Source organism: Polypterus senegalus, chromosome 12, assembly GCF_016835505.1.
Source record: "Polypterus senegalus isolate Bchr_013 chromosome 12, ASM1683550v1, whole genome shotgun sequence".
NCBI lineage: Eukaryota > Metazoa > Chordata > Cladistia > Polypteriformes > Polypteridae > Polypterus > Polypterus senegalus.
The window spans coordinates 77,294,063-77,316,801 of NC_053165.1; the positions used below are offsets into that span (position 1 = coordinate 77,294,063).

The 22,739-nt window shown below is 55.5% G+C and overlaps 1 protein-coding gene across 5 annotated transcripts in view; it reads right to left on the reverse strand.

The window, feature by feature from the left end:
- Positions 1 to 21,359, reverse strand: part of LOC120541109 (cAMP-dependent protein kinase catalytic subunit alpha) — a 38,681-nt gene extending 17,322 nt beyond the window's left edge. The window contains exons 1-2 of one of the 5 annotated variants that reach the window (XM_039772431.1): positions 5,986 to 6,451; positions 898 to 959 (exon numbers count right to left, since the gene is read on the reverse strand). In XM_039772431.1, coding sequence (XP_039628365.1) covers positions 898 to 959; positions 5,986 to 6,094 — 171 coding nt within the window. In that variant the 5' untranslated portion in view covers positions 6,095 to 6,451. Of the gene's footprint in view, positions 1 to 897; positions 960 to 2,368; positions 2,529 to 3,422; positions 3,542 to 5,985; positions 6,452 to 15,078; positions 15,372 to 21,235 lie in introns of those variants that run through there. The other 4 variants (XM_039772430.1, XM_039772433.1, XM_039772434.1 and 1 more) reach the window with 4 other exon arrangements.
- Positions 21,360 to 22,739: the final 1,380 nt, after the last annotated feature.

Genomic DNA, 22,739 nt, shown 5'->3' on the forward strand with positions numbered 1-22,739 from the left:
AACAGGAACCCTGCGTTCAGAAGGCCTCCCTTTGCCCAATGTCACATTTTCTTTAAAGATCCGAAACCATTTCTTGTGACAAATACGCTAAACTGGGGGACATCAGGGCTTTTCACAGCACTGCACATGCAGTCCCACCAGTGCCATTTGGCACCCACTGTTGTGCCAGGCCTGGCCACCTGCATACTTTATTTCATGTCCCCATGTATCTGTTAGGGGGTTTGGCATGGGACCTGGCCCCTCTTCATCTGGCAGACTGACAATACATCCAAACCCGAGACCACCGGACATAACCTCTGTCCCTGCGGCAACACCTGCTGCCAAGTGTCCGCTGAAGGGCCGTTTCACACCCTTAGACCACCCCCTTGGTACCATGTCACGCCAGTCCTACCTTAAGGACAGTTCTCCACTCTCAGAAAGCCCGGCCCGTGCTGCGATGCCCACTAGCTGGCACCAGTCAAGGGTTTCCAAGAATACTGGGTACTGCCGAGAGCCGATGATAACCTCGGACCACAGACAGACACAAACAGGCAGCACGTGGCCGGACCCCATGGGCAGACCTTGGCAAGGAAGGCAGAGCAGGTGGAGGATTTGCGGACCACCTCGCGGACCCTCTCTGAACTCACCCGCCTTAGTTTTGATTTAATATTCAAACCCCCGGTGGTCACAGGAGTCCACCAGAAGGTCAAAGCCGACTAACGGTGGGTGGTGTTGGGAAGGTGGCACCAAAAGTGGGTCGGGGGGTTTAGTCCAACACAGAAAATGAGCAAAAAACGGTCAGAAGGGACATTTCTCTGGAATGCAGCACACCTCCCCCATGCATAGGCAGCAGCTCGGGGGGCAACCGGCAGTGGGATGCCAAGCGGACCCCTTCAAGCGTCCCAAGACGTGCCTTACCTGTGCGGGGTTCTCCCATTTCTTGAGGAAATCTTCTTTGGCTTTCGCGAGAAACTCCTTCACTGTAGGGAGACAGAAAGGGCAAAGCATTAGAGAGACGCGACTGGCACCCTCAAGCCCCCAGAGACGCCCCCCCCGGTGCAACTTGTCAGGGCCTTACAAGGCTGGTGTGCCATCCCATATTAAATAAACACAACTAAAAGGGGGCACGCACGGAGGGGCAGGACAGCGCATGCCCACACTTGGTCTGAGACTGAGCTGGTACCACACAAAGTGAGAAATCTGAAGAAATGGACTTGATGGCACAGAGCAGTAATGCCAATGAAGGGGAAGGAGGGAGGAGACCACCCTGGCTGGACAACATGAGCTGCACCCCGTGGCATATGACAGGGTCAGCACTTCACTTCCAGTACGGGTGTCTTGCTGCGCTTGGCACAGAATGGCGTGTGTGGGGGATGCAGACAAGTAAAAGATACAAAACAACAAAATGTCAAAATCCAGTGCCAGTGTCGTCACCACCACCTTGGCAAGAGTGACATCAGGAGTGGTCACGGGAGGAGAATGCTGGGTAAGGGACTGGGGATGTAAGACAAAGACACACCACAAATGAAAAAGGAGTTGGTGGGCACAGCGCAACTCAGCCAAAGTCAGGAGGCCATGGAGACGGGCAGTGACATATGTGACAAAAGAGACGCCATACAGGGAGATGGACACCACGGGCAGCACGAGGAGTAAGAGAAGGCGATCTGCGTCACACAGCCATCACGCCAGTGTACCCCAATCAAGCCGGAGAGCGGCACGCGGACACGGCGCCTCACCCTGGCAGTGCCAAGTCAAGAACCTGGCGCCCACTCCCTCCCCATTTCCTCATGCGCCTCCTGCAGGAATACGAGGCTCAATCGAGTGAACAAGAAGTGGGAAACTGGGGGGCAGTGGCAGCAGGTGGTCACGGGCTGGCGAGGACCAGAGGTGACACATCCATCTCCTCAGCGTCGACACAGCACCAAAGAAGCTGCTCGCCGCCCACCAGCCGCTGCCGCTCCAGCACCGTCATTTTTAATTCTCCTTGTGGATCGGCGTGACGTTGTGCGAGGGGGTCACTTTATGCTGAGCTCTGACCCTGCACGGCCCACCCTGCACAAACCGCGGGGGTCACCGGTCTCCAAGTAAACAAATCCAACAGGTGGGTAGAGAGAGAGAGAGAGAGAGAGAGAGGCAACCCGGCGCTCCTGCCACTCGGCATCGTCCACGGTGGCGGTCTCGACTCGTCACCCACCATGGCAAGTGACATTTTTCCCTTCACAATTGCAGGAAGAAAGAAAGAAAGCGAGAAAGAAAGCAAAAGCGGCGGTGGCAGCGGCTCATTTGCTCGTTCGCTTGCTCGAGCAGGCAGCTGCAATTTTGCCAAGCCATCCGCCCACATGCTGGCCTGCAAGCCCTCCCGACGGGATGAAAGAACGGCCGGAATTACAGGTGCAGGCAGAGCGAGGGAACCTGGAGAGCCCCTCGGCCGCCGCCATCGCCGCCACCACCTCCTGGGAGAGCCGTGCCCGGTAGTCTGGGTGCATCCCCACGGGAGCAGCTAAAAATAGACGCTGGGCCTCCGATCCAGAGCTCCGCCGCCGTCGTAACCAGGAAGTATCGATCCGGCAAAGACTTCCAGCGCTTCCTGGATGTGCGCGCGCGAGAGAGGGGGGGAGAGAGAGAGAGAGAGAGAGAGAATTCGTTTCGGTTGCCTGGAAACGAGGAGCGCGGAGGAAGTGAAACGGTGAGGGGGGGCAGTCGAGTACACAGCTCTGTGCTCTCAAACAGCACCCCCCCAGCTTTATCCTATATAGCGCCTTTCATGGTGGGTACAAGAGTCACACCCACACAGGGAATGGCAGTACCCACTGGGGTGGGAGAGCCATCGCCCTGTAAGGATGGCACATCCCCTTCAGCTCAGTAGCTGCCAACACCATCTAAGGGGAGGCTTTCTCATCACACACAATGGACCCCCAGGAGGGGCTATAAAGCCACACAGTTTGCTGTGCCCATCGCATCCATCTTTTGAAAAATTGAAGACCACCTCCAGTAGTGTGCCACGTCCAACAATGCACAATACTCAATCCTCACAGAGAGCCCCAAATGTCTGCCGTTGGTATGGGCACAGAGTCTACCCTCCAGTGCCCGTCGTGGCAGGCCTTGGGCACCTAAACCAATACCAACCGGTCCACAAAACTCCAACTTCACCAACTCAAAGGACTAAAGCGAACGCAGAGAGATGGCGCGACTTGATGGCAGGCTGCTGGGAGACAACAAAAGCACAAGTGTACGTTTATATAGCGCCTTTCACGGCAAACCCAGGCTGTCAGTCAAGACTACACGACAAAGCCACACACACACAGACCACTGGGTGCTGCCAGCACTGAAGATCACCAGCAGGTGGCCCGTGTGCTCTCACATTCCAATCATGCCAAAGGGCACCGATTCCCAGTGCCACATCCCCAGCCCACATTCCACACCTCAGACCCCCGAGCCCATACCGTCCATGCTGCTCACCACGCTCTGCCGTCCTACCACATTTTGAGGACAAACGTCGGGATGAGGGGGTGCCCACCCTTCCTTCCGATGCCCTCACTCCTCTGCCCTCTTCCTCTTTCACTTCATTTCTTCGTTTTTTTAATTCCCTCCCCGTCTACTGGCGAGTGTCACCCTGGCTCTCTCGCTCTGTGCCCTGCTGTGCCGCTGCCAGGGTTTGCTATCAAACAGGTGATCGATAAAAGCGAGCGGCTCGTCTCGATCAATATTTGTTCACTGGGCGCAGCCAATCAGAGGCCTGAGCTGCACTGGGGCCGAGTTCGCCCAAAATAGCTGACCTCCCACCCGGGTGGTCCTGCCCAGCGCATGTCTCCACACAAACATGAGCAGGAGGGCAGACAGGCGGGCATGTGTGTGTGTGTGTGTCACACACTGCCCACAAGCCAAGAGGCCCCACTTATGACATCACACTCAGCCTGTACTGGACGACACCTACTGGAGACTCCGAGAACTGCACGGTGACCACTGGCACTTCCCCCTGTGCCCAGGAAGTCTGGATGGTGACAGTTGAATGAAGAAGGGAAAGCAGGAGGCATCTGGAGGGGATTGCAACACTCGCTTGTGGGGGGGGGAGACGGTGAATAGAGATGAAGGCACATGTCTGGCACCAACTGACCCATCAATCAGGTCCAAGTGACCCTCACCTGAGGCATCAGAAGAGAAGAGCACCGATAAAGTGGACCACCCCCTCCTCCAATGTAGGGTACTCTGAACACTTGACTGCACACTCATCCCTCCCCCAACTCTTGTCATTGCAGAAACCCAGGCACAGTACAGCTATGGACCACCAGGAGGTCAAGGCGTGGGGTCCAGCGGGCAATTCATGCCTAGGGCCTTAGGGTGGGCACACACCCACTGCCCCCATGGCAGCCCTAGCTGTAAAGGGTGCCCTCATTAGGGCCCATGGGTGGTGTAGTGGGGGCATGTTGACAGCTCAATGCCACATCTATGGTGGGGGCCACTACAATATCTGAAGGGCACAGGTGGTCAATGGACAGAGACGGGACACGACGACTGGCACCACACAAGCCCCCCCGCCCCGGGTCTCATACGAAATGCCCAGAAGCAGGCCAATGGCCCACCACCCACCCTCACGGTCACCCACCCAACTCTTGCCCTCCATGTGGTCCTACCTGGCAGATGGCTGGAAGGGGGTCCAAATCTCGGTCCGCCACGACAATGGCCACAGAGACTCGACTAATCCGAACCTTGGCAATTAAAGGCACCCGCCCACCCCGAGGGGTTCATCGGCAGAGCCACAGCATCTGCAAAGCCAGTGCCCAGCGGCAGACAGCGAGTGCCACCACTGACAATGTACCAGAAACCACGCTGCTCCTGCGCTTCGGGTGTGGCCAACTCCTCCCAGGCACGGAAGTCAAGGGGTGGGGAGCCATTGGCTGCCAGGGTGCCATCCCGGAACGGCCGAGCTCTGCTGAAACCCACGGGCGAGAGACGCGGCAGTTCAGGAATGCCAGGAGAGCACCCCAGGAAACTTCTTCAAAGAGAACACTGGAAAGGTGTGCCGCCCATTTGGGGGGCTGTGGGCACCTTAGAAACACTCAGGAATGCCAAGGACTTCAAAAGGAGCAGCAGGCAGCCCTACCACTAGGGGGCCTGCCACAGCAAAATCCCCACAGGCCCCTGGTACATGGTGGCACAGCGCTGGCAGTCAACTGGCACAATTCTCCACTTTCCAGGCCTGAGCCAGGGCACCAGATGAGGGCACTCGAGTACCATTAAAACCAGGTGGGCCACCAAAATCAAAACAAGGAACTGATGCCAAAAATCAGAGCTGGCATTCAAGTGAGTGGGTGCCTTGGGCACCAAATCAGAAGAATCAAATGGCAGTGAGCAAGCAAGCCGAGTAACTCAGGCCAAGAAACACACACACACAAACAAAGGGGGCACTGGGCAAGCCTTAGTGTATATAGCGCCTTTCACAGAAGAGGAGGAGGAGCACGGACTCGGACCAGAAAACACAGCAAGTGGACACAGGTGGGCCACTGCCGTAAGCTGATGGGCACTCAATGCCTGCATGTACCCCCCCCCACCCCGATCAGCCCATGTCCAAGTCAAGAGCTGCAAATGGCGCAGCCCCAGATAAGCCTGACGGGAAGCGAGCTAACGGCTTCAAACTGAAGGGGCTGCCCACCTGCCACCCGGCCACCATCACCACTTCCGACGTTACGCAAGTGATCATTGTTTACCGGGGTGGGGGTGGTTGGTTACAGGGACTGGCGGGTGGGCTTATGTTCACCAACTCTAAATGGCTTCTGAGGGGTCTACGAGATGGGCCGGCATGTTATGCTGGGTTGGCATCTGCCCTGAACTGTGGCATCCAAGCCAAGCGATCCGATGGGCACAGACTGCACGACCCCCACCAAAAGCCCAATAAAGGACAAACACAACGTGCCACCCTCCGCCTGCACTCGGGATCCTGGCCCAGCTGGGCAGCGGGCACCATGTATACAGACTCCAGAGCACATGAAGGTTGCCAGGCTGCCTTACCGTATTCCTGCTCTTCCGCGTCGCACTCCACTCCGGGTTCCGCTTCATGGCTGCCAGGGCGTGGGCCCCGCTGGAAGAGCCGCCCTGCCAGTCGCTGTAGAGCAGACATTCGGCCGCCTGCGGCTTCAGACCAGGAGGCCCGCCGACATGGCCTCTTGCAGCCTCGTCAAGGACACCGTGGCGCAGCGAGCCGTCCACGCTGGAAACTCAAAACCCAGGGGGGCCGCGGCCCCCACAAGGCCCTCTGGGCGTCTCGGAGGCGCCGATTCGAAAGGCTGCGGCCGGCACCGCGCTCGCTACCAGCCTACAGCCTGCCACTACAAGTCTCAGGAATGAGGGCAGCTCTGCCAATCAGAGCGGCGTGCGGGCGTCAAGCTGCAGCCTGTCCCGGCACGGACCCGGAGGGAGACGCCAGCACGCACATCGGCGGGCCGCTACAGGGGTCCTCCACGGCAGAGAGCGACGCTGCACTCGGCTCCTGCCCTCAATGCATAATAAATGAGAGGCTCACGTTGCTGGCAAACCTGTTTGTCGCCCGCCCGCCTCCCGTCTGCGGCGGCCCTAAGCTCACCTGCCTGGGCTGACGCCACCAATTTACATGCCCGCCTAAGACAATGGCACTATTGTGTGGCGGGGGCCACTCGGGAGCCGAGTCCTTCAGAGCCACTGGAGGTTAAAGCTAAAATAAACACCGCCAAAGTCCTGCTGGGGCCAACTGGGGGGCCGTCAACACCGGGCAATGAGGGCCAAGGCGGCAGTGCCCAGAGGTGATGGGCCAGAAGTCTCACAAGCACAATGGAATTCGGAAGACGACAGGCACAACCCTGGCAATGAATGTGAAAGACGCTATATGACAATCCCCGGGGCACCACAAAGGATTCCGTGACGTGAAAAGGCGCCACATACCACGATGTGCGGCTATCGATGGAAAGGCGCTAGATGGCACATCTACTCAGACATGAAAGGCACTAGATAACAAACTTGACGGTGCCACCCATCTTAGTGTGTCTCGTTAATTCACATTCCGAGACACGACACGATCACACAAAACAAAGCCCTCTACTCGGGCAGCCCACGGGCACCACGCCAGGGCTAATGACATGCACACCACCACAGTGACAATGTGCAGGCGCTATATGGCACTTCAATGCTGTAGAATCTGAAAATGAAGGAAAAGCACCTTGTGAAAGGCGCTATAAACCACGCCACACCACCAGTCATACCTGTGAAAACACTCAGGTCACCCACCACAAGGTCCATACTACTTATGAAAGGCGCTATACAAACTTCCTCTGCCTTGTTGGTGACCACCCTAGCATTCATGATTTCACCCACTAGGGGGCAACACTGGGGGCCACTGCTCTCCACCCAGGGTCTCGGACCACCAACGACAACAAAGATGGACAAAGCTCAACAGAAAATGAGCAAAGGTGCCCAGGTGCAGAACTCCCCACCCACCAGGGTCCTCCTTTGCCACAACTGCCCAAAAATAAACCCAGGAGGTGCTGGAGAGCCACCCTGTTCATTCAGAAGTCCTCCGTGCTCGTGCTCAGTGGCGCCCTCTGTCTGCCCAGCTCCACATTCAAGTCCAGGCTTCCTCCTCCAACCCGGGGTGGGCCGGCCCCGAGGGTCTCTGGGTAAATTTGGGCTGCGCCCGCCCGGGGACTGTGCGCGATGGACGAAGGCTTCATACGGATCTCCCGACTCCCTATAGGACTTTCTTTATATAGCGCCTTTTCAAAAAGGAGTGCGCTCCACAAACTGACTCGCCAAAGCCACTGCACGCCCACCCTGGCACCACAGCCTTTATTCGCCTGTGACCCAACTGGCACCAGTGTGAGGAACCAGGAACTGGGCACCACTGGAGAGAAACTGAAAACAGGGCAGCACAAAGGGTACCAAGTCCTCATCTCATGACGGGCATATGGGACCCTGGATACCTCCAAGAAGAGAATGTCTAGTGGGGCTGCACCCACCCGAAGTTGGCATTTCAAAGTCAATACCAGCCACAAACTGAGCAAAACAAAGGAACACGCAGAGGGCACATTGCCCTTGGCAGTCACACTTGTTGACTTAATGACCTCGTGGACCACACAACTGCGTCATGACTTCCTGGCACAGTCTTGTGACTGAGGGCACCGCTGGCTGTGTGAACTTTCTCCAGGTATGGTGAGCGCAGCTGAAGTTTTTGCCCATCTTTTGTTTCATTTTCCATTTCTGTGCGCTGCAACCAAACACGAGCCATCGGGTGGGCAGGTGGGCCGCTCCTTTCCTTCCGATCACCCCATCTGTGTTGTACTTGCTGCCGAGTGGCGAGTGGTTGGCGACTCTCACACACACCCTAGCTGAGCCCTGCTGCTGGCGACCCAATCATCTGGTGTGGTTGGCATGGTGAGTGGTCGGGCAGAGTCTCTGCCACAGCCGATTATGAAGGCTACAAGCAAACATCGCCAAGGAAAGTTGAGCGGCGCGACTCCCCCCTTAAAAGGCTGGCCAGGATAGACGGGCACAGCGACTTTCTCCCTACAAATTGCACCTGACAGGCGGGCATCATGAAAAACACCACACAGTTGTCAGAAAATCCATAGGGTTCTGTGCCCAAGGGGGGTGGGTTATGGGGGTGCTGAGGCAACAGTCCATGGAAGGTGCATGTGGGCACGGAGGTGGTCTATGGGTGGGTTGACCCTGTAGGTGCCCCATATGTCTTTGACCACACTTCAGTTATGCAGTGTGCCCCCTCTTACGGGGGGGGCACAGCTTTCAAATGAACCCCCAAGTACCCAGCGCTCCCCCACCCATCGCGGCATCATTCCGGTTTATTATTCCGAGGAGAGCTGGTGAAGTTGGACCACACGTGTTGCATTCCTGGCACAGACCGTCTTTTAAGCAAAGTCCACCGATTTTCCATGGGGTCCGAGGTTATGCCGAGATCTTCCTCCTTCCTTAACTCACCCCTTCATGCAATGCAGCAGCCCCAGAGCAGGATGCCCCCGTGTGACAAGTGAAGATGACGATGATGAAGCCTCCCTTCACTAAATCAAACGATCACGCGGCTCGTCCTTCAGAATTTACCAGATTTGTTTGGGGGTCAAAAACAACGAAGTGTAACGAGTAAGTCAACATGGAGGACATCGGGGGGCCAACACTTTCTCACAGCACTGTAGACGTACGGCGAACTGAGGGGTTGAAGCCGAGACCTGCAGTCCAGGGTCTTACCAGACCACAGCTCCGTCAGGCGAGGGTCAAAATCGAGGACAGCGCAGGCCTTCGCTAAATGGCGCCGGAAAATTCTGCCGATCGAGGGAGGGGCCTGTGTGGTAAAAGGGGCGAGGCAGAGCACAAGGGGCGGGGCAGAGCACAAGGGTACAGGCAGCAGCCGTCAATGCAGGGCACTTCCAGTGGTCCGCGTGTCGTGTCTTTTGAATTGAGATGGAGTCCCGGGGTCCGCTCTTTACAAGTCCCCAGGCTTTATAAGCAGAAGGGGGTCCAAACATTTGTCACAATCACCGTTTTTGTTTAAGTTGTGAAAGATGGTCGACGAATTGCCTGTCTCTTGCCGGGGTGGCACTTTAAAAATCAAGAGTGCGTCACTCTCGCAGGGCGGTGCCAACGTTTGCACAACACCGTCCATTAATTTAAGGAGAGACGGCCAAGTAAAATATGAAATTGGGTGGACGGACTGGGTGGGCTTTGTTGGGCAGAATGGTCCGCTCTCGGCAAAACCGTCCACATTGTCCGACATCCTAACGGGTCCCCGGATTTCAAACGGCCAGCAAGTGTAGGGGGACAGGTGACTCGCCTCTGTGTCACACCAACCGTAGCCGATCGCCCATCACAGCCCCTGCACGGTGGTCAGATGGCAGCTTGGCACTTTCATGTCGTTTGGTGCCACGGGCTGCTAAGTGAGCAGACAGCCAAGGAGTTCTGGGATAGCAGAGGATTATGGGAGATGTAGTGCGTGCGTGCGTTTGTATTTTATTTTGTTACTTGTCTTGAATTATAATTGGCGAGGACTACTGGATGCTCCTGGCTTGGCTCCATTGATCATCTTTTTAAATGTAAAAAGTCAAACGTCACAAGAGGGACAATTTAAAGGCCAAGTTTTAAGAGCCGAGCAGTGAAGGCGACGACAGGCTGGGCCTCCAGAACGGCTTCAAACTCCATTACTTGAGGCCTGCCGACTTACACTGACCCACAAAATGGGGGCCCCCAGCAAATCAACCCCCTCGAGGTGACACTGGCCAGCATCCCCAGAATGTGTCAAAACCATATCAAGGACACCGGCCATTTAGGACCACCGACTTATTGGGCGGACGGGCGCCTTTACCCAGGATGCCCTGCTACACTCGACTTATCCATCGGCCGCACTTCCAGCGTTTTTCCACAGGCAGGATCCTCGGGAATAACGGGAAGCTGAATCATTTCAGGAAAGGAGTGGAATTCTAGTTCCACGTGTGCCCCAAATCCAAACCGTCTACCAGGGGCACACGTCCTCGGGAATGGCCGACACTGGCACAGGTAGTTTTGGTTCTCTTGCGTGGCCTTAAAAGTCACTCCTGGCACCACAATGGCAGCGCTGGGAGTGAAGAATGGAGGAACCTTCTAGAAGCTGGCAGCAGAAGCAATGCCCTGCGTCACGTGACCGCACACTCTCTGTACGAGGGTGTTTCGGGGCTGGTGGGCGTGCTGACCTCCGATTTTCTTGAGGTGGGCTCTCAAGTCGTGCGTTGGGGGGGCTCTTTCTGAGGCCGACTTGTGCTCCGTCATAACAAACCCACTGCAGGAGAGGGGAGACCCCACCTGTGACTCGGTAAAAGTCTTCGATATACGAAACACGCGCCTTGCAGGTTTCAGGCGCACATTTGTGACAACAGAAGCACTTGGTGGCACATTCCTTGTGGTACGAGAACACGTTTACATGACGACTGGCACAATCAAAACAAAACCCACCAGGTGGCACAAAGCATTTACTGTGATTTGGTCTTCTGAAGATCATCTCCATCCACGTAGGTGTTTGTGCATCGTTTAGGAACGTGCGACGGGCACACCATGGCAGCACCGCACATCAACACCACACTTGTGTGCCGCTTGCTAAGTGTCTAGTGTGAGTGCCAAGGTCGGGTCACACTGGCACCAGAGCCAACAAAGAAACGAGCAGACCTCATTCTGTAAAGTGTGGCCAAACCCTGAGCGGTGCCCGTCCTTCCATTAACCCCTCAGGCTACGCGGCTTTGCCAGCGACGACTAACCCTAACCCCACCTGCCCGGCTAAGTTACCTTCACTTCAGTTCCAGAAAGACCCCATAAACCAAGATGGCCTACTGCAGCGCCCCATGTGACTCCTCAGCCTGCGGCCCACCTTGATGAGCCCGAGGGGCAGGGGGCCAATCTCAGGAGATAACCGGACAACTTGTGCCTCCGCAGTTAGCCTGCAGCCCACCCGCTGCCTTTGATTGAACCCTTGCATTCTTGCTCAACGGATCTAATTAAAGTGACGCGACTAACAAGAGCGAGTGACACGAGTGACACAAGTGCCTGTCTGGGAAGGCCGGGATGAACGGCCTTGGACTCCTCCATCGGGTTCTGTCTGTACGTCCGACTTCACTCAGAAGCCCACCAGGCTGTGCAGTGGGCATCTCTCACTGTGACAATGGTGCCATGCTCTGGTGCACAGCTGGGCCACTGCCCCCTAATTCATCAACAATGTCAGCCAGCTTTTGCCCTCCTGCTGCCAAGCGTGCATCTACAGGAACTCAATGGGCACGGGGGGCACCACAGTCAACTTCAAAAACCTACTGGCGGCTACAGACCACCCATCATCTTTCGAAAACCATCTTAAACTCATCCAGAAGTCGGAATTTGAACGGGACCACCGGTTCACACCCTCAGGCCACCTTCTGTGACATTGATTGTAACTTCTGTCACAGTGATGCATGTCCCTCTCTAAGGATGACCAACATGGGGAAAGTGCCAAACGGCCCAAAATGGAGTCAGGTCACTCAACAATATGGCCGCCAGTGCCAATGAGGGAGAAGAGGGAGAACATGCAGGTGATGGGGGTAACAGAGAAAGAGGATGAGGAGGAGGACAGGAAGAGATGGAAACAGAGGACCTGCTGTGGCGACCCTAATGGTGACGAAGACGACGGACGCTGAACGACCCTCACGTCCACAGGACGCCCATGTAAAGTGGCCCACCTTGATGGCCGCGCCCAGCTTCCTCCTTATCGCCTCACTTCTGTCTCCTCGGGCCCAGGATGCCCACCTGTCACTTAATGTCTCGTCCCCCCCAGGCAGCTCTGCCCTCTCAAGTCGCCGCTTTAACTCGGTTAACGTGAACATTCAGCTCCAGCCCCACAGTCCTCGCCCACCGTTAACTAAAGGGTCCGCCTGTCCACCCATTTACCAGACCCACTGAGGCCGAGTGCGGAGGGAATAGCCAGCCAGCACCAGACGCCACTTCGTCTCAAACACACCTGGCAGACACGGGCAGTCCTACAGCAACGACTGGGCTGGCACCCCGAAGTGCTGTGCCAATGTGCCACCTACACTAGAAATGACAAACAGGAGTCACATGAATGAGGAGCAGCTTGTGAAACGTCCACTCAAAGTGCCAGCAGGTCTTACCACCCGACTTCGCCCTCACTGCCCTTTGACTAGAAGGCGACTCGCCTGAAGCCAGGCACGTTGGGGAGACCCTCGGTGTGAATGCCAATGTCCCAGTGAGGTAAAAACGGCCGAGACGGAAAACCAAAGTCCTGCACCTCTGTGCTCATAAAAGGTCCCTGGGCATCCTTCTCAAGAGGAGGGTCTCCTGGCCCCTTGTGCCCCCAAATCAGCCCTGGTCTCTAATTGGCCAATTCTGTCACCCCTTCGCCAGCCAATAGCTAATGTGTGCGGTGAGCATACTGGCTGGCACATCACCCAGGTTGATGCCACACACTGGTGCTGACAAAAGTGGCAGAACAATGCAAGTGCTTAAAAATACACGAGACAGACAGACAGACAGACAGACAGGTGATTCAAGTGACCCCCCAATCGGCCACAAACAGAAGACTTGCGCTGATCCTATGGCTGCCCTGGTCGGGGGTCCTTACAGGGACACGGCTTGCCACTCTGCCCATTTTAATGGTTGCCGTCACTCTTAACGACGGGTCCCACCCCCGATAACGGCCAAGGTGGGATTCGGACAAACGCGGAGGACCCTGAAAGGGACCCCCCACCCGCTGCTTACTGCACACCCTCTGTGGGGACCACCCAGACAACGTCCCACTTTCAATGAACAGCTCCCGATACCACGGGGGGCTCGACTGGGCACTGCGGTGTGAAGAGCAGCCCAGCCACGACGACAGAATTCAAGCGTCAGGTCACCAGTCCGACAACAACGGCAGTCAAGCGAAGACCCCCAAACCCTCTGCAGGCGTCCTCCTCAGGGTGTAAATGTGGAGCGCCAGCCACAGGGTCGCCGCCTACTGAAAGGAGCGCCAACTTTGATCAAACGCCTCGCCGCCGTGCGTCCATGAGGGGGTCTGCGGGTTCAAACCCTGCTGCCGACACCCCCTTCACACGCGTCTGCTCCAGCTGGAAAAACAACCGATCGGATCTCAAATGTGTAAGTCGCTTTGGAAAAACGTGACGGCCAAACAAACCATAAAGTGTGAACCTGAAGAAGCGGGAGAATGAAAATGAAGGCAAAGCAACGAACCTGGCAAAACCCCACTGAAGCAGCGACGCTGTCAGAGAGGACGAAGAAGACCACCAACCCCAGAAATGTGCCACATCGGGGGTCTGGGCTCTCATCCCAGAGCACTTCAGACAGAACATCAAGACACGGACCCCCAATGAGGATCCAGAAGACACAAAGAAAACCAGGGACTGAAGGGTCTCCCCTCGCGTGTCACACGTCCGCCCAAAATGACCCCAGACTGGCTTACGGAGGAGAGACCCTCCGTGTCGGCTGAAGTGAGAAGCTGGAAGGCCAGCAGTAACTCATCAGGAAGTGACACCGAATGACAATGTCAGCTGAAGACGGACGCTGGCCGGCCGGCCGGACTGTAAGGCCACCTGAACGCTCCGCTGACCTTTCACCTTAGCGAGACCCTGCCGAGCGAGTGCCACACGACTGATACGCTGGTGTGCCGCTTTATTTACACTTAAAACAACAACAACTAAAAGGCGGTTTCTCTTTTTTTTTACCAACTGAGCTGGACGCCCCCAACAGTAAAGAGTTGAGACTGGAAATCAGCAAACACTGCCCACTGTCCGGCGTGGAGTCACTCAAGTGGCCAAGAGAAACCAACGTGCGAGGCCAGGGAGGCTTCGGACTTCAGAGTTGAACCTGCAGCCACAGGCGAGACCCCGAGCAGCAAACGACGAGAGGGGCAAATGAAAGGCGCTATATTCGTCACTGATGGAGCTTCCCAAGGTGTCCCGTCCCGTCCCGACACCATAGCGTACTTCCCATTTCAGACGAGACAAACTTTGGTGATCCCAGGAGATGCAAACAGCAGCGGAGACAAAACACACAAATAACGCAGTCAGGCCACCAGCCGCCATCTCCAAGGCTCTGGAACCGGGGAGCAAATGCAAAGCGATGCCAATATAGCGCCTTTCCAAGTGCAAGTCAAAAAGCGAGTCTGCTTTGGCCACAACCGACACGGAGCGGACCCCCACCCCCAAATCAAGCCCACTCGGGGGGACACGAACGAAGCGTCCGTCCATCTCCACACAGGCCGCAGATCTGGAGGGTCGCGTCCGTCACGTCTTGGACGCACCGACACAGCAGACCCCCGAAACTCAAAGGTGAGCAATGCGTGCAAAAAAGGGGGATGGGGTAGAAATTAAAAATAGAGCGCCAAACGCGACGCGCAATTAAACTCCTAAAAATAAAGCGAGGGTAAGGCCGCCCTCGAGTGATACGAGACGCCGCACCAGGATGCGCCCAAGAGCCGCTCGGCTCTGCACACTCCCAGGCCCTCGCTAGGCCGCACACACACCGCTCGCCGGCTCAGGCCGCGCCCGCCCGCCGGTACGCCCTTCCTTCCTTCCCCGCTCCCCAAGCCAGGAGCCCCGTGTGTAAAGGCCGCTCACTCACCGCTCTCCATCTCGCTGCCCTTCTTGGCGGTGGGCGCGTTGCCCATGTTTCGAGTCCGGCTCGGATGCTCCCTCTCCCCGCGCTCCTCCTCCACCACCTCCTCCTCCTCCTCACCGGCTCCGGGTTCGTGTCGCCTTCACTTTTTTCCTTCTCGCGGTAATCCACCGGTCCGGGATGGAGAAGCTCGGCTCTCCCCTTGCACCTTGTTGTGTCGTCCGGTTCGGTCCGTTCGGTTCGCTTCCGCTACGGGCCGCCTGTCCCTTTTCCAATTCCCCCCGCTGCTGAGGCCCCCAGGCTGTCTTCCCCCGCCCCCGTAATTGAGGCTCTTGGACGGTTCCCCGCGCAGGCTGCCTACTCGCCTGCGTCCCCCCGAAGCGGCCACACCCCCTTCCGTAACCAAACCTGTTTCCGACCCGCTCTGCCGAACCCGATCGCGATCAGAACTAACCGATCAACAGGCCCCCCCTTAATCCGAAGGTTTAAGGCTGACGGAACTCCAGCCCTACAGACCGCCCGCCTCAAGGCGACGCTCATTGGCGGTTTCAAACATAATAGATGGCCACTCACCGCCACTGACTGGACACTCGTCTGGAAAGCCTGCAGTCGGCGCGACGCCATTGGATGGCAAGGCTCTATCAACAGAAATTGGGCCCGCCCTCTCACTCTACGGATAACGTCACCAATTATTTTTCTCCTGTCTTCTCCCGCCTCCTTTTGGCATCGGCGGAATTTGATTGGTCGGTTAAAAGAGACTAACCTAGCAACCCTGTCACGGGAAAAAATGTGATTTGCTGTCCGGGGGAAGAGGAAAAAAAGCAAAAAAAAAAACGACGACGACATGGCCCCGATAACCCGCGCCCGGCTGGCTAATCCCTGATTGGCTGCGTGACGTCAGCAGGGAACTGCTATTTTTAGAATGTTGGTCAGAATTTAAGGCGCGCGGTGACCGGACGGCCGCGGAATATTAAAACGGGCAGAGAGACGAGCGAGCGACGGAAAAGAAAAAGACGAAGGAATACGCGGCGAGAAAGTGCAAGCGCTTGCGTGCAGAAGGACGACTCACTACGTGCGCGTCATCCAGGCTACCAGACCTAGGCCTTGGGTGACGGTGACGAGGGCAATTCCTGGTGTCCACGATGGCGGCTGTTATGTCACTTGACTGGTTCAACCGGCCTCGTGCTTTGACTTGAGCAAAACTGGCCAGGCTTTCGTAGCAAGAGCCCCCTGGCCAGGAAGGAGATCTGTTAAAAGACAATTCATCTCCAAGCAGAAACCTCAGGACCACCCTTAATTATTCAACCTGCGTCCCCATAATGTGTCGATTTTGATCAGTGACAGACATTACGAAGAATGCGTAGTGGCTGTGGGTTCAATCTGTGAGACTGGGTGGGCCTCAGCACCTGCCAGCGCTCATTTGATTACCAATTTACTTAGCAGACTCTTTTATCCAAAGCGACTTACAAATGAGGTCAAGTTCATCAAGCAACATCAGACCGGGGGACTATTTGGGAACATGTGTGACAGGACAAGGGGACAAAATCGACCATCTCAAGTGACAAGTGCAGACCAAAAATACAAGCGAGTTACAAGTCCAAGATTACAAAACCTTATAACGGGCAGAAATCCACCCGACAGAAGGGTCTTCAAACACTTCTTGAACAGCACTTTGGATGGAGGTAGGCAGCCTGTTCTGCCAGCCAGGAGCTATGTATGAAAAGAGTCTGGACTGAGAACTGATACCACGCAGAGGTGGCATCACTAGACGCCGAGTGGCCGAGAAGAAGCAGGGGGTCTCCACATACATACATGGTGGCCCATTGACTATTCTGTAGGCCAACATCATGGAAATGAACTGCTGCCGCTACAGGCAACCAACGCAGTGACCTGTATGCCCACCTCAGCTGGTTGAATGGCAGACGTGCCACTGCATTCTGAATCATCGACAGCAGCTTGGTGACACCTGCCAGCAGGTGAGCTGCAGAGGTCCAGACACGACGGGACCAAAGCCTGGACCAGGAGTTGTTTAGAAGATTCTAAAAGTACGAAGAACATAAGAAAGGTGACAAATGTGAGGAGACCATTGAGTGCATCTGTCACTCATTCGTTTAGCCCAAGAGCTCCGCTGTCTCCGCATCTCCTCCAGAGCCACCTTAAAGGTTTCTGCTTGACCTCCATGTCTTGGTAGTTTGTTTGTTCTCCACAACTCTTTGAATGAAAAAGTCCTTCCTGGCTTTGGTCATAAATGCCCGCCAGTGTTCTTGAGCACGAGATTCACTATTAAGCTGAAAGAGTTCTGCTAGACGTCCTTCATCGGTGCCTTGGAGGACTGAGAAGAGTTGGATGAGGTCCCCCCGCAGACCCCTCTGCTCAGACTAAACCGCTTTAATTCTCTGTCACAGCAGGACATGTCCTTCAGTCCCATGATGCACCTGGCTGCTCTCTTCTGTACGCCTTCAAGTAGTGTGGTGACCAGAATGGCACACAGGACTCCAGGTGTGGTCCCACTGGCGCCCCCTACAGTCTGAGCTAGGTGTATGTCCAACAGGTTTTAGGATTTAGCCTGACATTGTCACAGTGCCTTGTTCTGGTCGGCTGCAGACAGTTAGTTCTCCAAGTTCTCCTCGGCCCCACTGCTCGGTCTCAATACCCCCCATGAGTGAAGGACCACCTGAGAGCTTCTGACATGTTTCTAGTCAGAGTTGTACCGAGTGATCAAAAAAGGGGACAGGCCTGTTCCTCATGTTGCTCCAGTGTTCCTTACACACTGAGCTCTGCTGGACAGGTGGTCCATCATCCAGGACACCACAGGCCCATCCAGCTCCATATCTCTGAGCCGACCCCGTAACAAGGATGGCTGGCTGGTACTGACGGCACTGGGGAAATCACAAGGCCCGCTCCTCATGGTGTGACCAGCTTTGTGGGGCAGGCACACAATGGCACCCTCCACTCCATTCTTTGGAAAACTGCAGTGGTCTGGGTGGTCTTTCCCAAAAGGACACATATAGTCCAGGACGAGCCCCTCAAAGGTCTTTAAGATGCGAGACGTAAGGGCCACTGGTCTGCAGTGATGAGCTGGAGTGGTGCCCACCTTACAATGTTGTACTTCTTTGCAGCCTTAGTGACGGACTGAACAGGTGACAGGGGACACCACAAAGTTGGGGAGGTGCTCAGAATGGAAGGCACTATATGAGGTTTGGATTTGGAGAGGACGGCCAGGTGTTCTGCTCTCTTTTGTGTGTATCTTTTAGGTGCCCCCTTTTGCAGTTCTGCCGGTTCTGTTCTCACAGCGCCAAGCCCACCTCGTTAAGTGTTTCTGAGGCTTACTTGAATGGCCGACCAGTCACGTGCTGTGAGCGCACACACGCCAACGCGTTAGGTGGCATTCCAAAGAAATGCCAGTGCAATTCAAATAAAGGTCAGCAGGAGGCGTGGCACCAGCCTGTGAATGCAGCGCCCGAGGGGACGTATGCCTGTCACAATCGGGGGGAGGCGTGTGGCGTGGCCAGCTCAGGGATTGGGGTTGGCATTCCTCTGGTAACCCAAAAGACACCCCCAAAATTAGACTCCTCTAACAAGTCACCAGGACCTCTAGTCACCCCAACACCATGTGCCCATCATGAAGGGTCAGTTGCAGTGGGGCTAGGCTTGGCAGTGCCCAACTCTGCCCATGTGCCGGCTTATGTGTCTGCATCGCCCCCCTATGCTGCTAATGCACAAGTCCTGTTGCTGCGGAGGGCAGTGGCTCATTTAGTTGTGCCAATTATGCCTGGCATCCAACCAGGAGCAGGTGAGCTCGCTGGGCCATGATGGCACCCTCAACAGTCTGCCCCTTTCATGTGGTGAGCTGCTTTTAGTTTTTGGTTCCCTGAATGTCTGAAGAGAAAGAAGATGAACTGGATTAGCTGATCGCTCTGCTCCATATAGCGCCTTTCATAGTGAGTGCTAGTGCAAGGCACTTTAGAAGGAGGTGATGTGACTTAAGGACAGGTGGCCTCAGCTGTCTGAATAAAGGAGTAGATAAAAGTCAGTGTAAGGCGCTATATAACCCAGGTGTCACCAGCCAGGCCAGGCCAGACCTTGTCTGCGACACATCAGGGTCCAAGGCCACCACACTCATGGTGGGCTGCGTGATCACCTGATACGGGTTTTGTGAGCTCAGGTCAGCTTTCAGCACGACCTCATTTAGGTGGAGAACCAGGAACCAAATATGTCACATGGGGGAATTGACATGCTTGGGAACAGTCTGTCATCCAAACCCACCACGCTGCATTTAAAGTGTTCATCTTCAGGGGGAGCCTTGCATATGGGGGTCTGAATGTATGCATTACACAGTTGTGATGGCGGGCCACCATGATGTGCCCACGCAAGCCTCCGACGCCATTAGCCGACTGTCCTGCCATTATTTACTCCACTTCAGGAGTTTTTAGCATGTGGGACGCTATATATACAATCCAGGTTGATGACTTCGCCGTGTGACTTGTTCAGAGGGGTGGCACAGTGTGGTGGGCAGTTGCTGTGGCTGCCTTGCCAGTCAGAATCGAGTTTGTGTGTTCTCTTCAAGTCCATCTTTTGGATGCCACCATTTGCTGCCCCGTCCCATTCACGGCAGTTTTGTGGACCTGTGGAGTCTAACTTGGTCCGGTGTGGGTGGCTTCATGCCAGGGACTGTCGTCTCGTGATGCCAAGGTGGGCTCTCTGCCGCGTTGGGTCCGTTGAATGAATGAATGAATGGCTTACGGTAAAGTCGCCGGTAGTAACCGGACATATCCACAAGATGGCAGCAATTCCTCGCTGCCGCTTCGCTTCGGCTGAAGGTTCCCGGCGAGTCGCCCCGCAGTCTCAGCGGAGGGGGACCCTTGTGCGCATGTGGCGTCTATATGGCGCCTGTCACCGTTTCGTTCGGTGGCTTTCACGTGCTTTTAAAGCTCATTTTCATTTTTTTTTTTTTAAAACAAATCCTGCATTTCCAGATAAACTTAAACTTAAACTTCTCAGTCGCACCTCATTCTTCGTACACCCTTTGTCACCAACGCCAGCTGCCCGGTGGCTGGGCGTGCACGAGGGGGTGTCACTCAGTCGCGGCACCTCGACAGGCGCGCGCGCACACGGGGCTTGTGTTGTCACCTGCTGATCTGATTTGCGATCCCAAACACCGTCACCTTGGTCACCTCGGTCACCTCAGTGATAAGATAAAAGGCGGCGCTGTCGGAGCCCCGGGCGAGAATGGGCGCAAAACAAGCTGCTTTCACCCGCACGGCGATGCACTATCCGAATGGGACCCCCAAATGCCTCTGGGGTCTCACTCTAATGTTCTGTTGACTTTGTGACCCATTCTCTCTTGCTCCCCCCCGTGTCATATTTTGTCCCACTTGGCTCTCTCTGTGTCCCCTGAGATCACCCACTGCTCTCTTTTTGTCCCCTATACAGTATGTCCCAATGAGTCCTGCTCTGTTTGTCACAATGAGTCCTGCTCTGTTTGTCCCGTGTCACCCAATGAACCTGCTGTGCCAGTTGATACCCTGCTTTGTCCTCTGCTCCATTATGCCTCCTGTTGGCCCCATGCCCCTCCTATACTTCCATCTGTATGCCACCCTAGTGTCCTACTTTGTTTGCTGTGTACCCCGCTGAAGTTTGCCATTTGATGCCCATCTGTCTTTCATTGTTGTACCCCTTTATATCACCCTGGGGTAGTGTGCCCCTTGCCTGTCTCCATTTGCCCCCTTAGCTTTGTCATAGCCTTCTCCCACTGCTGTTTCCTACCCTGTGTCAGACTCTGTCACGCTTGCTTTGTCCCCTGTGTCACCCACTCTCCTGTCTGTATGCCACTTTAGTGCCCTTTCCCTAATTTAGCCCCTGATGCCCATCTGACTTTTGCTATTGTACCCCCTTTAGATCTCCATGCTGCCCTTGTACTGCTTTGTGCCCGCCTCAGGTTGCCACTCAGTACCCCACTCTGCCCTGCTCTATTCTGCCCCCCCATGGTGCCCCTCCAGTCTCCACACCATGTCGTCAGGCAACACTCTGCCGGTGTTGTTGGCAACTCAGCCCCGCGAACATGTCGGCTATATAATTATCTTCGATGCGGCCTGGAAAACAAGGAAGCCGAGTGAGGCGAAGCCCCCCAAGTCCCCCCGGGTCACCCTCAGGTGCGCCTTACCTTTCATGAGCTTGACGGCCGCTTGCTCCTCGGCTTTGGCGGATGGCAGTCGCATTGGCGTCGCTGTCGGAGGTCCGTGCTCTGTGTGGCCCGCCGTCGGAGAGCACATAGCAGAGTGACGGAGGCGCGGCGCTGAAACCAGACACTACCCACCGCTGAGGCTACGACCTTTGTCCGGCCGAGGAGAAAAAAACCAGCATCCAGGAAAAATTCTGACGGGCGCATCAGGAAGGAAGGAGGAGATGACAGGTGAGGATTTACTGGGATGGGACGGCCCCCCCCACCCCCACACTCACTCGGGTGGCTTCCTTGTCGGTCACACGCCCTGCTTGGAGACGGTGCCAAACTGTCAATAGGGATGAGGAGAAGGAGGGACGAGCACAGGAAGCACGAATATCAAGTCTGCTATATGGCCCTCACGTTATTAAAAAAAAAAAAGTGATGTAGCGCCTTTCACCCCGTGGACCCCCACTTCTCACACTGCGTCCTCCCGTCACCCCCCCTCAACCTTGAGAATGTTGTCAAAGTGTCCCCTCACATCAGTGGCAGTGCTAGCCACCTTGATCACATTTTTATAATATACAATACAATTCATTTTGGTGTAGCCTAAAATCACACAAGAAGTGCCACAGTGGGCTTTAACAGACCCTGCCTCTTGACAGCCCCCCAGCCTCGACTTCCAAAAAAAAAACCCTTGTAGGGAAAAAATGGAAGAAACCTCCAAAAAGGCAAAGAGAGAGACCCCTTTACAGGTAGGATGGGCGTGCAGTGGGTGTTAAAAAAAAATACACAGAACAAATCGTCAATACCGTATGAAAATAAACCTTGTACAAGTACAGAGCAGAATTTAACAGCAGATGACATCCCATAATATGTTTGAATGTAGCGCCTTTCAGAGTGAGGGACATCTTCAAATATCCTGTGGGCTCCTCATTAACCACCAGGCCTCAACACACCAACGAGACCCCCACAGCCTGTGTGCTTTGCTGCAGTGCACCACTAGAGTGCGGCCGAGTCCCAAAATGGACAGTTACAAGCCGAGTTCGGGGGTCCCGTCATCCCACCTGACGCGTCGAGTGGTCAGCTGCAGCGTGCACTCTGTTTGTGGTGACAGGAGCCAAGCGGACGTGTGTCACGAGTGAGCCAGTGAAAGGGGGGCAATGCGGTGGGCCAACCTGTGAGCGGGGATACCCAACTGAGGATGGCGGGGAGTCAAACAAAATGGCCACCACACCATCAATAAGGACTGTTAGGGACAGGAAGAGAGGCACACAAACGGGGACCCGACAAGAGACGTCAGGCTTAAGACAGAGCGTGTCACATATATAGCGCCAGACCGCAGCAGCATCGCGGTCGATCGGCACCGGTGGTCCTTCGCTGCTTGCCGCTAATTGGAAAGAGAATGCGCCACCGTCCCACTCCGTCTGGTGGTAGGATATTAGCGGGGTCCCCGAGTTTGAGCGGAAAGAGGTGGGCTTTGCAAAGCGCGTACTACGGTGTGGTC